Source organism: Arvicanthis niloticus, chromosome 21 (genome assembly GCF_011762505.2).
Source record: "Arvicanthis niloticus isolate mArvNil1 chromosome 21, mArvNil1.pat.X, whole genome shotgun sequence".
Taxonomy (NCBI): domain Eukaryota; kingdom Metazoa; phylum Chordata; class Mammalia; order Rodentia; family Muridae; genus Arvicanthis; species Arvicanthis niloticus.
Genome location: NC_047678.1, coordinates 19,628,353 through 19,644,784, shown reverse-complemented (window position 1 = coordinate 19,644,784; position 16,432 = coordinate 19,628,353). Strand labels below are relative to the sequence as shown.

The window sequence follows — 16,432 nt, the reverse complement described above, 5'->3', positions numbered from 1 at the left end:
CTGTCCTCAACATGTACTTCATGGTTCCCAAACATGCTTTAAGTTCTTACCCCATCTTTCTATGGTCCACAGCAAGTTTCCAGACTTTACGCTATGGAGGCCACTGCATAACCTTTTTTCATTAAAGTACAAGTCTTTCAGAACAGGGGATCTGTTTTGGTCATTGTTTTATCTCCAAACCTGGGAAAAGGTCTGACTTACAATAAAAATTATTGAGTAAAAATAAAGCTTTATCAATGTTCACTCCAGGTAACACACCACTAACAAGTAGTATTTTTTATAACTATGCTGCCTATTTCCTGTAACAAAAACAACTGACCTTTTTGCTCCTATAACACAAGGTTAAGAAAAAAACAGCTAAAAGTAATTTTGGAATGAAAACCCACTGAAATTGAATGTGTTACAGAAAGTAATCATAAGAGTACACATTTAAAAATCATTAAGTCCTAAAATTCAAATGTTTTCACCTCAAAAATAGTAAGCATTTGAAGTAATAGATGTTAATTAGTTTGATGTAAGTATTCCACACTATATTCCTAAATCACATAGCTCTGTACTCCATGACAACTACAATTTGTCAATTTATAATTTTAAAAATTAAAAATGTTATGTGAAGTTACAAAGACAAACAAGAAATACTGTGATCCATGTATATAATAACTAGGAACAACAAAACACATCAGAGATCGTGGTAAAGATAAGGGTATAAGGATAAAACTACATACACACAAAGCAAACCCTGAGGATGATGTTCTCAGTGGTGACTGGTCACAGAGGTCAGTGTGTAGCAACACCTTCAAACTGCGTATACTGTGCATCGACCACATAAGACTATAGCTAGCTTTATGTGTGTACAGTATATGTATGTGTTTGTATGAAGAAGAGAATGTGTGCATTTGTGTACACATGCACATGTGTGTGAATATGTGTGAAGATCAGAGATGGCATCTGGTATCACATTTCAACACTGTCTATGTTATTTTTGAGATATGTTCCCTCACTGGACATAGTGTCCACCAATTGGCTAGGCTGGCTGGCCAGCCAATGAGCTCCAGGAATCTGTCAGTCTTCACTCCTTCACCCAATGCTGCACTTACAGGTATATGTTGCTACAATTTGCCTTTTCACAAGAGTGCTGAAGATCTGAACTCAAGTTCTCACATGCTTGCACAGCAGTTTTCCAGATGAACAAACTCTCCGGCCCTCACTATAGTGAATTTTAAAAGAAGAACTAAACAAAGACTGGGCTTGGAGAGACAGCTAAGTCTGGTAAAATGCTCGCCATGCAAACATGAAGACCTGAGTTTAAACCCAAGAATCTACTAAAAAGGCATGGAGGTACACACTTATAATCCCAGCACTGGGAAGGGGTGGCAGAGACAGGCAGATCCCTAGGGTTCATTGGCAGGGCAGCCTAGTCTAATTAGCAAGCTCCCATCAGGTCTTGAGGAGCAATTCTGTCTCATAAAACAAGCTAGACAGCTCAGGAGTGCACACTCAACTGCATACATACTTACACCCACATATAAACACAAACACAGAAAACAAAACCCTGAATCTCCTCAAAGTTCTTAGCCAATTTTATCCTCAACATGGATTCCTATTTTCTCACTTCCCTTGCTTGCCTACGGATTCTTATTCCATTCACCATTTGCCATGAAATACAACTAGTCAAAAGGAGCACAGGGATGTCAGGCACCTGGGTTCAGTGTTAGAGAAAGGGGCAAGAATGATTCGTCTAACATTCTAAAAGCTTTTCTCACCTGTTTTCCAGATCTTTCTGGAGGTTCAGCTTTTCACCTACCAGCACATCGATCTTGGATTTTGATTCCTTGAGTTGCTTCTGTAATGACTGCAATGCATTTCACAGTAAAATAAGTAACTCTCCTAGGGGATTATTTTGCTTTATGAAAAGGTATTTGTCAGTTCTCTGGTCTCCGTACCATCAGAACGCCTTTATAATTTGACGAGGGACCCAGGTTTATGTAGTCTTTGTCTTCTGACTGACTGTCGTCTTCCTCACTCTGCCTGTGGAAAGACAAACACCCTGCATCTTGTGGACCTCTGTCCTTAAAGAGAACATGTAGCTAACTGAAACCAATTTAGCAAGAGCTTAATAACTTACACATGGAAATCCCAAGTGCCCACTTTTTCTACAAAGAATAGTATCACATCACAGCAACTATCTAATCTTAAGAGTGGTCTGTTTACTAACTCTTAGAATGTGTGCAAACCAGAAAACTTTGTCACGGGACACAAGAGGAGATGAAAAATACTTGAAGAAACAAAATACAAATGGAACATTTCCTGGTCTTTTTGAAAATACACTGTACACATACTGTTTATTCCTTTCGGTACTTTCAAGTCATAAAAAAAAAGTCTAAAGAAAAACTGTAGAGCGTAAGTGGCTAACTGCACAGTGCACAGCACACCTCAATTACCCTGTGCTTCAAACTTCTGAGATTACTGGTCATTCCTAAAGGTGCTCACTTTCCTGCTAGTGTATTCATTTAACTGGACAATCCTTCATTTCACCTTTGAAAACTACCGTCTGTGTGCAGAGCCTCGGACTCCCTTCCAGCTCACCTCTCTCCTCTACCCATCCACCACCCTCTGCCTCAGTGACAGCGCATGCTCACACCTCTCCTCTGCCCATACACCTTCCTCTGCCTCACAGGGACTTGGGCATGCTCACCTCTCTCCTCTACCCATCCACCATCCTCTGCCTCACAGGGACAGGGCATGCTCACCTCTCTCCACTGCCCATACACCTTCCTCTGCCTCACAGGGACAGGGCATGCTCACCTCTCTCCACTGGCCATACACCTTCCTCTGCCTCACAGGGACAGGGCATGCTCACCTCTCTCCTCTACCCATCCACCACCCTCTGCCTCACAGGGACAGGGCATGCTCACTTCTCTCCACTGCCCATCCACCACCCTCTGCCTCACAGGGACAGGGCATGCTCACTTCTCTCCACTGCCCATCCACTGTCCTCTGCCTCACAGGGACAGTACACACCACTGTGCCTTACACTTACATGGTGTTCATGTAATCTTCCCATGGGCCTATCAGAACAGCTCTCAAGCCACCTGGGAATTCACTATGTAGCCGAGGCTGGCTTCATACTTGTGGGTATGCTCTTGGCTACCTCAGCCTACAGAGAGCTAGGATTACAGATGAACTACCACATCCAGCTATATGCCTGATTTTTCACTGACATTCTATCTTTAGCATTTAAATTCACATAACAGTGTTTACTTTGCCCCACAGCCAATGCACTGTATGTCCATATACTTCATGAATGTACTATCATCCAGTGGATACAAAACAATGCTTCAACAAAATAAAAGGAAATATACTTTTGTTTCATGTAAATACAGTACATTCTAACCTAAGCAGTAAAATACAGTCTTATAGACCTTTATTAAAAGAATTTCAACATGAATCTATGAGGAAGATGTGATGGGGAACCCAGAATTTGGGGGCGGGGGGAGAGAAATGGGTGATAAATATTTTTGAAATATTCTGTATAAAGATATCAAATTATCACAGAATAAAAAATATATTTGGAAAAGAACTTAATAATTATATAAAGACTTCTATATCACAAATTCTCAAAAGCTACAAAAACTTAATGTATAATTATAAAAATATAAAAAATTATATTATTTATACCTTTGCATATGAAGTTTTCTAAGTTTACATTCATAGTAATCAATTAGACAAAGCAATCTAGAAAACAAAAAATATGTTCAGTTATTTTCAAAAGGTATATTTACTAAACTTTCTACGTAATTCCAAATTACAAAGATGAAAATACAGACTGGGGATGGAGAGATGGCTTAGCACGTAAGAGAGGGCACTGCAGGGCTTGAGAGATCTGGGGCTCTTTCAGAGGACCCAGGTCTGATTTCTAACTACACAGTGGCTCACAATCATCCATGCTTGCAGTTCTAAGAAAGCCAACGCTGTCTTCTCAACTCCACAGGTGCAGGCTCACATGTGGTACACACAAACACACATATAGGCAAAACACTCAGACACAGAAAAAAATTTTAACCTTTTCTCTAAGACTTACTTATTTATATGTGTGTATGTACAACTTGTGTTCAAGTGTCTGTGGAACCCAGAAGAAGACAGCTGATCCCCTGGAGCCAGAGTTACAGGCGATTGTGAGCCACTATGTGGGTGGTGGGAATAGAACCCAGGTTCTCTGCAAGAATACCAAGGACTCCCAACCTCTGAGCCATCCCTCCAGGCCTAAAAAAATTTTAAAGTGTATACTACTCTTGCAGAAGACCCAATTTCAGTTCTCGGCACACATAGGGTAGTACAAAGTCAGCTGTAGCTCCAGCCCTGGAGGTTTCCAATGGCTTTGGAAACCTGCTCACAAGCACATGTACCCACATACATGCATACATACACATTACTAAACATTACTAAAAAGCAATTCTTTAGCACAGATTGCTTGGCAAACTTAAAATGTTTTAATAATTCTTGCCAGAAACAAGTATTATACTGAGCCCCATATATATATGTATGTGTGTGTATGTATATACATAAATAATACAAACTTCAGTTAATATATTTGTAAGCATGTCTCACTTATTAAACATATATTCTTCCTGTCCCAACAATCTATCTCTGGCAGTCTCGCTCAGAAATATCTGTCCTGCCGGGCAGTGGTGGCGCACGCCTTTAATCCCAGCACTTGGGAGGCAGAGGCAGGTGGATTTCTGAGTTCGAGAACAGCCTGGTCTACAGAGTGAGTTCCAGGACAGCCAGGACTACACAGAGAAACCCTGTCTCGAAAAACAAAACAAAACAAAAAACAAAAACAAAAACAAAAACAAAAACAAACCCCCCCCAAAAAAAAAAGAAAGAAAGAAAGAAATATCTGCCCAAGGCTCAGTGGTTAAGGGAATTTGCTTGTCTTACCTGGGACCTGACTTTGATTCCAGCTCACCATATGGCAGCTCACAACTGTCTGGAATCCTAGTTCCAGGGGATCCAACACCACCTTCTAATCTCTGCATACATATATGTGTATATATGTATACATATACATACACACACATACATACACACACACTCAAGATGTGCACACACACATGCATGTACACATACACGCACAATACAAATCCACACACAAATACACATAAACAAAATGATAAACTAGAAAAAAAGGAGAAAAGGCGATTTCTATAGGAAAAGATCTAACCACCATCAAGAAAAAAATTAGCTGAAAAAAAAAAATCAACCTAGTTCCATTATCATCCTATGTACTAGGCATTACTGTTTATCCAAGACTGAATGGGGAACTCTTCTGCAGAGATGGGCAAACACTCTCTTTTGAGTGACAACACGCTCTTCCTCCTCTCTGGCAAATCTGTGGATCTCCTTTTTCAAAGAGGCAATGGTCTCCTCTTGCTCCATTTGGTTTTTCTTATAATGCTGGCACTTCATCTGTAAGAACATTGTAAAAGCATAATTATGATGAGACATACATGTAGGACATACTGTCTCGTTACACCTGTGTCACCATCTCCACCAAGCTGTTCCATTCAGTTAGTAGCATCAAGCCTGCTTAAAATTGATGCAAGAAATATTAATGTCACAAATGTGAAAATGTATAAAAGAAGGGAACTATGTTGACTACATGCGTTCAAGGTTAAATAATCAATAAGGGTTTTAAGAATCTAAATGAAGCCAATATAATTTATTATTTTAATAGTTTTATGAGACCAAGTCTCTATGTAGTCCAGGCTGGCTTCCATCCTGCACACTGTTCTATCAGCCTCTGATTGCTAGGGTTTTGTGTACTACTATGCCTACCTTATATCTAGGTTTAGATAAAAACAATAATCAGAGCCGGGCAGTGGTGGCGCACGGCTTTAGTCCCAGCACTTGGGAGGCAGAGGCAGGCAGATTTCTGAGTTCGAGGCCAGCCTGGTCTACAGAGTGAGTTCCAGGACAGCTAGGACTACACAGAGAAGCCCTGTCTTGAAAAAACAAAAAAATAAAAATAAATAAAAATAAAAAAATAAAAAACAATAATCAGGAAGAAACTTACATATTAAAAATATTTTTAGGTTTTCCTTGAAGGTCTGATAGAATTCTGCACTAAAACCATCTGATCCTGGGCTTTTTTTGGTTGGGAGACTTTTAATGACTGCTGCTATTTCTTTAGGGATTATGGGACTGTTTAGATGGGTTATCTGCTCCTAATCTACCTTTGGTACCTGGTATCTGTCTAGAAAATTGTCCATTTCATCCAGATTTTCCAGTTTTGTTGAGTATAGACTTTTGTAGTAGGATCTGATGATTTTTTGAATTTCCTTAGTTCCTGTTGTCTCCCTTTTCAGTTCTGATTTTATTAATTTGGATACTGTCTGTGCCCTCTGGTTAGTCTGGCAAAGGGTTTATCTATCCTGTTGATTTTCTCAAAGAACCAGCTCCTGGTTTTGTTGATATCTTGTAGAGTTCTTTTTGTTTCTGCTTGGTTGATTTCAGCCCTGAGTTTGATTATTTCCTGACATCTACTCCTCTTGGGTGTATTTGCTTCTTTTTGTTCTAGAGCTTTCAGGTGTGCTGTCAAGTTGCTAGTGTGTGCTCTCTCCAGTTTTTTTTTTTTTTTTTTTTTTTTTTTTTTTTTGTAGGCACTTAGAGCCTTTTGTAGGCACTTAGCACTGCTTTCTTTGTGTCCCATAAGTTTTGGTATGACGAGACTTCATTTTCATTAAATTCTAAAAAGTCTTTAATTTCTTTCTTTATTTCTTCCTTGACCAAGTCATCATTGGGCAGAGCGTTGTTCAGTTTCCAAGTGTATGTGGGCTTTTCATTGTTTTTGTTATTATTGGGTATCCATCCCATGTGCAGTCACCAAAGGTAGATGCTGATGTGGATGCCAGGAAGTGCATGCTGACAGGAGCCTGATATAGCTGTCTCCTTAGAGGTCTGCAGAGCCTGACATATACAGAGGCAGATGCTCACAGCTAATCATTGAACTGATCATGGGGTTCCCAATGGAGGAGTTAGAGAGAAGACTGAAGGAGCTGAAAGAGTTTGTGGCCCCATGGGGAGTGCAACAATACCAACCAACCAGAGCTCCCAGGGTCTAAACCACCAGCCTGGGAGCACATAGGGAGAGACACATAGCTGTATATGTAGAGGAGGATGGCCTTGTCGGGCATAGGTGGGAGAAGAGGTCCGTGGTCCCCTGAAGGCTGGATGACCCAGTGTGGGAGAATTTGAGAGTGGGGAGGTGGGTGGAGGCACATCCTCATAGAAGCAGGAGGAAGGGGATGGGATTGGGGGTTCCTGGGTGGGAGGGAAAATGGGGAAACGGGGTAATATCTGAAATATAAGTAAAATATCCAATAAAAAATAAAAAAAATTAAAGAAAATTTAAAAATGTAAAATGATCTATGGATTGCAAATGATGTAGTCAGTTGAGACATCCAGGCAACGCGGGAGACTATCAATCCAGAATAGGTCCATAACCAGGAGTAATCAGTATGTGCCTTAGGTTTATAAAACAGATGTCACTTTTAAAACAAAACATCCATGGCCAAGTACATGGTCATTTGTCCAAGGTGTCAAATTTATTGAAAATCAGCAACCCTCAAAGGGGTAATAGTCTTAGTTGCTGGTAATATACCCTCTTCTAGTGACCAGGAATTATACAGTACTCCATCCTTTGCCTTGGCCCTCCGTGAAACCGGGCATGACCTCAGCAGCTGAGTGACGAAGATGCCAGTGTGTAAGTTAGCCAAAACCTAGAAGGAATCATTGGGGTTGATATTGTTCTTGGCATATATTCATTAAACAGTGATAAGATTCATAAGAGTATTTTTGTGTATCATGTATTCTGACAATGCTCACCCGTGGACCTTCGTATCTTTTCTTCCCCACTGTTTATTTCCCCAGTCTGGCTTCAACTTTTAAGACATGCATGCATGCACACACGTATGCACACTGCAGTAAGCACAGACGTACAAGTGTCTGTGGTACGTTAGCCTACGGTCTCTGGAGTATACCCAGGAAGAGTATAACTGGATCATATGGTAGTTTATTTTTATTTTTTTGAGGACCCTCCACATTAATGTCTACAGTGGTTGAACTAATTTAATTTCTATTCCCTTTTGTAAAGGTTCTTTTTTCCCAAATCTTCATTATCACTTGTTACTTGATTTCTTGACGACTGGCATTCTGACTAGGGTAAAATACGATCTCAATGTGGTTTTACTTATTTGCATTTCCCTGGTGGCTCCGGGTATTGACCATGATTTGTCTATTTATGAGTCACTAGTACTTCAATCTTTTGAGAAAAGTCTACTCATTACTTAGCCTATTTATCAACTGACTGTGTTTGGATTTTTTGGTTGTTTGTTTTTTAGGCGAGGTTTCTCTGTATAGTCCTGGCTGACCTAGAGCTAACTATGTAGTTCAGGCAGACTGGCCTGGAACTCAGAGATCCTCCTACCTCTGCCTCCCGAAGGCTGGGATTGAGGGCATGTGATACCACTCCACTGCTGCCTGCACCTTTATATATTCTACATAGTCATTCACAGCTAGTGTAGTTTCCTCCCCTCCTACTGCTTGTCTTTTTACCCTGTTGCTTGGTTTCTTTCCTGTGGTGAGGCTTTTAAATTCTTGATTCTTGATATTATTCCATGAGCTACTGGAGCCCTTTCAGAAAGTCCCTGCCTATGTCCATATTTTTAAGAGGTTTCTCTGGTTTTTTTTCCCTAAAAGTCTCAATTTGAAGTATTACAGAAAGATTTTGAGTCATTTTGAATTGATTTTTATATGGGGTAAAAGAAAAGGATCTAGTTTCATTTTTCTACATATGGATATTCATGTCTCCCTGTACTGTGAAGACACACATCTTTCTCAAATGTATATTATTTGGCATCTTTGCCCAAAATTCAATTGGCTGTAAATATTTAATTCTGTGTATTCTATTTCACAGATACACACATTTTATACCAGCAGTACCAAACTGTTTTTTTTCTAAAGATTTATTTTATGTATATGAGTACACTGTAGCTGTCTTCAGACACACCAGAAGAGGGCATCAGATCCCATTACAGATGGTTGTGAGTCACCATGTAGTTGCTAGGAATTAAACTCAGGACCTCTGGAAGACTGCTGAGCCATCTCTCTAGCCATCTCACCAAACTGTTTTTGTTACTATAGTTTTGTGGTTATGACTTGAAACCAGAATTGTAGCATCTCCAGCACTGTTACCTGTAATCAGAATTGCTTTCACTGTCAAGGGCCTTTTGTGTTACCTTATTCATATTGTGTTGTTTACCCCATTTCTGTGAAGACTGTCATTTGAATTTTGAAAGTTATTATAGAAATTGCTTTTGGTAATAAAACCACTCTCTAATTCTGCCAATCCATAAACTGTGAACAGGAAGACTTTTATCATCTAGTGTCTTCAATTTTTTTTCAGTGTTTCATTTTTCAGTACATGGCTGAGGACTCAGTGGTTAAAGTACTTACCAAGAAAGCAGGAGGACCTGCATTTTGAGTCTCCAAACCCACATAAAACCAGACACAGTAGCACCCATCTATATTTCTACCATATGTATGGCAAAATGGGAACAGAGGCAGAAAAATCCCCAGAAGCTAACAATCCAGGTAATCTATGCGCTGTACAAAATTCATCATGGTCTGCTCACAGGGCTTTATTGTACATGGTACAAGGCAATATAACCATATAAAGAGAAATATGGTATCTATACAGGCCACTAAAACCTCTATATAGGGTACTAAGATCCATAATGGGAACTTTTGTCAGGAGCAGCCTTGCTTATACACTGAAGGCCTAAGTCAGCCATATATGCCTGCTAACTCAAAGTCTTGGTCTCTGTGGGAAAACAATGACCCTAGAACAGATAGCTATAGACAGGCAGTCTTGGTGGAAATTTACCAGCCTGGACAAGAACTAGTAGTCATAGACCTTGTGGATAGGTAACCTTGGTGGAAAGTACCAGCTTAGATAAGAAACAAGTGAATCATAGACAAAGTCATAGTGACTTGTTCCCTGCTTCTTCACCCAGCTGATACCCTGTTCTGGAAGATATCTGTACTCCCCCTGAGAACACATGCGCTCCTGTGTCATCCCCTTCCCCACATCCTGTTTCTATGTGTATATAATCCCTGTGTGAAAAAATTAAAATCACGGTTTGATCAGCCTATAGACAAGCCGTCATTCTTTGCATTCACCTGTTCCACCATTCTCTCTTTCAGGTGATCTCCTCTGACCGCCTTGCTGGACAGGGCAAACTATGGCCTCTAATAGGACATTATGAAATCAATAACTTTCCACTATGAGTGTTTAACAGGTAGAAATCCATCTCTACTCATGAGCATTATGACTCCACATGAGACATTATGAGCTCTGTAAGAAGGACACTGTGAGCTCTAAACAGGGCAGCATACCAAGTATGCATGGAACTGTAATCTACATATAAGACATCATAACTTTTATTAAGGAGGCATTTATGACATCTATAAAGTGTCCTATGAGATGAACATACATGCAATATGAGATCCTGCCAGGACTGTGTGCCGCATATAAGTGCATTAGGAGATATACAGAGGAGACTGTGATATCTATACAGAACTTATATAAAGGTGTAGTGTGATCTACAGACTTCAGATAAGCTCTAAATCACGTGCACTGTGAACTCTATTCAGGACACTAGTTCTATACTAGGCACTAAGAGCTCTGTACAGGGCACTTGGGGTCCATCAAGGATACTATGAGCTTGCAGATATCATATGCCCTTTAACCAAGAGCATCTTGAACCATTTAGAGGTGTACTATGAGTTTATAAAGGACATTATGAGTTATATAGATATATTATAAGGTCAACACAAATCAGACACACACACACTAAGGGAGAGGTGAGTGCATATGTGCACTGTATGACGTGTACTTGGGATTATAAAGTCTAAACAGATACATTATGAACTTTATTCCTGTGTGATATAAACTCAGTGGAGATGTACTAAATTCTACACAGATCACTACCATGGCAATGAGCTCAATACAAGTTCACTGTAGGAAATACACAAGGCACTGTGAGACTCAACAAGGCTGTCTTAGCTCCATACAAAGGACTATGAGATCTATAATCGTCTTTATGGGCGACAAAAAAAAATTACAAATTCTTTATGTATGAGATGAAGTCTGAACTGGAAGCTCTCCATAAGAGAATTCCAGGAGCTCTCTACATAGCCTAGGATCTCTAAATATGGTAGTATGGACACTAACAAAGGTATACTCTGAACGTCATGCAGTTGAAATGAGCTCAACCTGTGACACACAATATACTCAACAGAGGTGCACTACAGGTTCTATGTAACACCATGCACTTTATTATATAGGTGTATTTATATATTAAGCTCCAATATGAGAATTGTAAAGTCTATGCAGGTTTCCAATAAGCTCTGTTCCCTTAGGCTTACTACTGTGATGAAACATGATGACCAAAAACAAAATGGAGAGGAAAGGGTTTATTTGACTTATATTTCCACATCATAATAGATCACTGAGGGAAGTCAGGAAAGGAATCTGGAGGCATGAGCTGATGCGGAGGTCATGAAGAAGAGTTGCTTACTAGCTTGCTTCCATAGCTGGCTCAGCCTGGTTTCTTACTCAGGACTCCCAGCTCAGAGGTAGCCTCACCCACCATACGCTGGGGCCTCTCACATCAATCACTAATTAAGAAAATGTCCCCACATACAGGTGCACTATAAGATCTACATAGGACACCATAAACTCCAAAGCATTATGGGCTATATGAAGGTACTGTGAGCTGTGTATAGGGCAATATATGCTCAATGCAGGGCAAGAGTTATATTCTGGGTATTATGACATTTTTATATATACATTGTACTAGAATTTCTTTGCAGACAACTGACTTCAATAATATTCATTATGAGATATACATAGAGTATTATGAGGCATTTACAGTGAAATCTGAGCTCATTACAGGGCAATATGAGATATATTTCAGGCACTGTTACCTATATACAGGACACAATGGCTCTAAACTTGGTGCTATGGTTGCTATAAAGTAAGACTTAGATTGACAAGTGCAGGAAAACCCCTGTGCAGGTACAATGAGCTATGTAGGTGCAGGATGAGATACTGAAAGGCTCAGTGGTTTAAGGGCACTTCCTGTTCTTCTAGAGGACCTGAATTCAGTTTCCAGCATCCATAACCATCAGCTCACAAGCTTCTGTAACTCCAGTTCCAGGAGACCTAATACCCTCTACTGGCCTCCAAAGGCGCCCATACATTCACAGCATACATTCACATAGACATATAAAGGCACCCATACATTCACGGCATACATGCACATAGACATATACATGAATCTTTTAGGGATACTCATGAAACTACAACATGTAGCTACATAGATGAATCTCAAAATAGGGTACTAAATAGAAAAGATCACCTATTAACATGACTGGCCTATGCCAATGTTAACTGTTTTCTTCTAACAATCTATCCACATACTGCAAAGCATCTGGATTTCCTTGACCTCTTTGCCACAGACATACAACATAGAAATTACCTGGGACTATGATGAACTGTTTCAAAACTAACCATCAAATAACAATTATAAATATATAATTCAATACAATACCTGTAACATTTTATATTCCTTTTGAAGGTCTTTCATTCTATTTTGTTGCTGGCAAACCCTGTTTAGGGATTCATCTTCCAATTCACCAATTTTGGATTTCACACTGTCCATAATCTGCTGCAGGTCATTGGCTCGCTGTTCCTGGTGTGTCGCTCGGTTCTGTTCTAGGTGAAGTTCACTTCTAATTAACAGACACAATTCCTTCCCTCAATGTTAAAAATAAACCAGATCATGCATATAATAGCTTACTTTCCAAAATGTCTTCATGCTCTTAATATTTCTTATTTTGTTTTGGTGCTGAGAATCAAAAATTAGCATAGTTAGCACTGAACTGCAGCCCAGCCCCAACACTTCTATCTTCTGACAGGTCTGCAGCCTCTGACATATCCAATCTCGTCCACCTTATAGGAGAGAGTGACAGAAGAAACAGAGGGTGCCATTACACACCAGTGCTAAGTGTTACAGGAGAGAGTGACAGAAGAAACAGAGGGTGCCATTACACACCAGTGCAAAGTGTTACAGGAGAGAATGACAGAAGAAACAGAGGGTGCCATTACACACCAGTGCAAAGTGTTACAGGAGAGAATGACAGAAGAAACAGAGGGTGCCATTACACACCAGTGCAAAGTGTTACAGGAGAGAATGACAGAAGAAACAGAGGGTGCCATTACACACCAGTGCTAAGTGTTACAGGAGAGAATGACAGAAGAAACAGAGGGTGCCATTACACACCAGTGCTAAGTGTTACAGGAGAGAATGACAGAAGAAACAGAGGGTACCATTACACACCAGTGCGAAGTGTTACAGGAGAGAGTGACAGAAGAAACAGAGGGTGCCATTACACACCAGTGCTAAACGCTACCTTCATCTACTCAATGTTTGCACATTTATCTACAAAAACATTGTTATATTTTACATTTAATACAAATGAAATTTTAGGGGGCTGAAGAGATGTTTCAGTGGTTAAGAGCATGGCTACTCTTCCAGAGGACCCAAATTCAGTTACCAGCGTGCATACAGGGGTTCACAATCATTCATAACTCCAGTTCCAGAGGATCTTATACCCTCTTCTGAACACTGAGGGTTCAGGCACCCACATGGTACACTTACATGCATGCTAACAGAAACACTCATATACATAAGACATAAAAAATATCTAAGTATAATGGCATTTCAGGATGCTCTTCAGAAAGCTATGTTTAGAACGCATGCAAACAATCCCAGGGCACTCCCCACTTTCTTACTTAAGCTGCTGATTTGTTTCTATGAGCTCCCGTATCATGCTCTGATGACGTTTTGTTTCTTCCATCAACGTTTTCAAAATCTGCCTCATTCTTTGTGATGATTGTTTGTCAAAAACAATGAAATCTGCATTGTAAAGAATTGTATGTGTATATATATGTGTGTGTGTGTCTATACAGACACACACAGTTACATACATATATATGAATGAGATGGTAAAATCAAAGGGAAGGTGAAACCATTTTAAGATTAAAAAAAACTTCTTAAAGAAAACTATGTTTTGTACCTAACAGATCAGCAGGATGTATTACCTCTGAGATCGGCTCCTTTGACTAGGCACAGAGGTCTGAAGCCATGCGCCATCAACAGCCCATTGATGCTTTCCCATTCTGCTTCCTCCTGCTACAAGCACAGCAGAGAAAAAAGGAATCACTTTAAGATGTTGAGGAAAACCTTCTATGTGATTTCCTATGTTTTGAGAAAAGAACCTTTTCTCCAAAAGACTTTTGAATGTTAGATGTGCGAGTTTGTGTGTCTCATGTAGGCGGAGCACATTAAGTTCAGGCACCCGCAAAACCCGAGCGCGCGTGTCAGCCCTTGAGTTTGAGGTGGTTCTGAGCCACATGACATAGCTACTGTGTTCTTCTGAAGACCATCAAGCCACCTCTCCAGCACTCAAAATGTTTTATAATTTTTTTTTCTCCAGATAGGGTCTCACTATGTAGCCCTGGCTGGACTCAAGCCTTGAAATTAAAGAGATGTGACTACCTCTGCTTCCCAAGTGCTAGAATGAAAGATGTGTGTGTCATGCCTGGATTTAATATGAAACTGTATGTATTAAATTAAAAGTAAAATAGATGTTTTTAATAAAATTAACAACAGAAAAGAAATATGCAAATGAGTAAATTATTGCATTATACAAAATATTTACATGTAGGCCTTAATGGAAAATTAAAACAAAAACAACTTGCAATTTCAGTGAAACAGATAAGTCTAATTAAGTAAGATCCACCAATACTCAGAGGACACAACTGAAAACGGAAACTAGGCACTCTGAACAAGTATCCCTTTAACAATGATGAAAAAAGACATCAAGGGCTGTGTGAGGCCTGACTGGGGAAATGGCAGCTTCTAAAGGGGCAGGCTCTGGGCAGCTGCTTTTATGACCTTCAACAGAGAGGTTAAACAAGTAGAAGAGAGATTAGGTTCTACATCCAAAAATCAGACTGAAAGATTAAACTGTCCAGGTTCCTCTTGAATGTGAACCCATTTGAGATTGTTCAGCTACTCCTGAAGTGACAGATAAAGAAATAAAGGTGAGGTTTCCGCAGCTGTGTGATATTGGTGTGTCCTGACAAAAATCAAGACAGTGTTGTTTGAGCACAAGAGGCTTTTGAAGCTGTGGACAAAGCTTACAAGTTGCTCCTATATCAGGAATAGAAGTGGGCTCCGGATGTAATTCAGGCAGAAAAAAACCCCACATTGTTAAGGGACAGGGGATTAAAAGAAGGAAAGCTTACAGATGTAGAGAATGATCCTGAACTGTTCAAACAAGCACTATACAAAAAATCATGAAATGGTTTGCTCAGCTGCACATTAAAAGAGAGAAAGAAGCCACAGACACACATGGAGGAAGTGACAAAGTGGGGACTGAAACTCAAGGAAAAGTCAATGAGAAAAGTCAAGATGGTCAAGTAGATAGTGAATGAAATCTGCAAGCAAACACCAAAGGAGAAAAAATGAAGAGTCAGACCGTCCTAAGGCCACTCAAGGTCAAAACAGAGCATGAGTGGCCAGCTGGGTCCCAACGACAGAACTGAGTGAGGGCTCATTCTTTCTCCCATTTCCACCAGCATAGAAAAATATGCTCATAACCCTCTGTAATTGGGGTTCCAAGAGATCCGACGCCTCTTCTGGCCTTACCGCTACAGGCTCCTGCACATACATATATGTTGGCACACAAACATACATGTATTTTTTAAAACTGAAAAATTGGAATAAGTTACACTGCTAGTTTCCTAGCATGGTTCATAGCCAGACATCTTTCTTTATCATTATATTTCCCCTCTTCAATTTTCTTATACACAACTTTTCTCTCACTTATTCCTAAGGTTTCTGGTCGCACAGCTTGACTACTTTGGTGGATAAACAACTAAAATTTATCACTGATGTCCTAAAAGCCAAAATCATTGTGTGAATATGTCAAAGGATTTCTGTCCACCAAACTTATCAAAAAACAAAAGGCTTTTGCTTATGGTCACACAATTCATATGAACAAATAATACATGCTGTTTTCTGATGCCTCTTGTATATTGTATGAACATGAATGTGTACATATGTGACAGCCAGTTGGGGGGGCATTAAATATCTTGGTCTGTCACTTTCTACTATAGTGTTCTGACTAAACCTTGAACTAGGCTGGTGTAGAGCAAACTCTGGCAATCCTCCTATATCTATACCAATCTGCCCACCTACCATCCCTAATAGCACTATAGAAATAACCATGACCACAC

The 16,432-nt window shown here is 39.9% G+C and overlaps 1 protein-coding gene and 1 pseudogene across 9 annotated transcripts in view; one reads left to right on the top strand and one right to left on the bottom strand.

Moving 5' to 3' along the window:
- The window catches only part of Cep70 (centrosomal protein 70), a 47,325-nt gene that overhangs the window by 18,674 nt on the left and 12,219 nt on the right, over positions 1 to 16,432 (bottom strand). For 3 of the 9 annotated variants that reach the window (XM_034484629.2, XM_076917755.1, XM_076917753.1), the window contains 7 exons: positions 14,231 to 14,321; positions 13,922 to 14,045; positions 12,678 to 12,858; positions 5,300 to 5,469; positions 3,679 to 3,735; positions 1,944 to 2,028; positions 1,764 to 1,852 (listed from right to left, as the gene is read on the bottom strand). In XM_034484629.2, the coding sequence (XP_034340520.1) occupies positions 1,764 to 1,852; positions 1,944 to 2,028; positions 3,679 to 3,735; positions 5,300 to 5,469; positions 12,678 to 12,858; positions 13,922 to 14,045; positions 14,231 to 14,321 (797 nt within the window). Of the gene's footprint in view, positions 1 to 1,763; positions 1,853 to 1,943; positions 2,029 to 3,678; positions 3,736 to 5,299; positions 5,470 to 12,677; positions 12,859 to 12,926; positions 12,975 to 13,921; positions 14,046 to 14,230; positions 14,322 to 16,432 lie in introns of those variants that run through there. The other 6 variants (XM_076917756.1, XM_076917757.1, XM_076917759.1 and 3 more) reach the window with 4 other exon arrangements.
- LOC117693602 (dnaJ homolog subfamily C member 8 pseudogene) lies at positions 14,995 to 15,739 on the top strand (annotated as a pseudogene).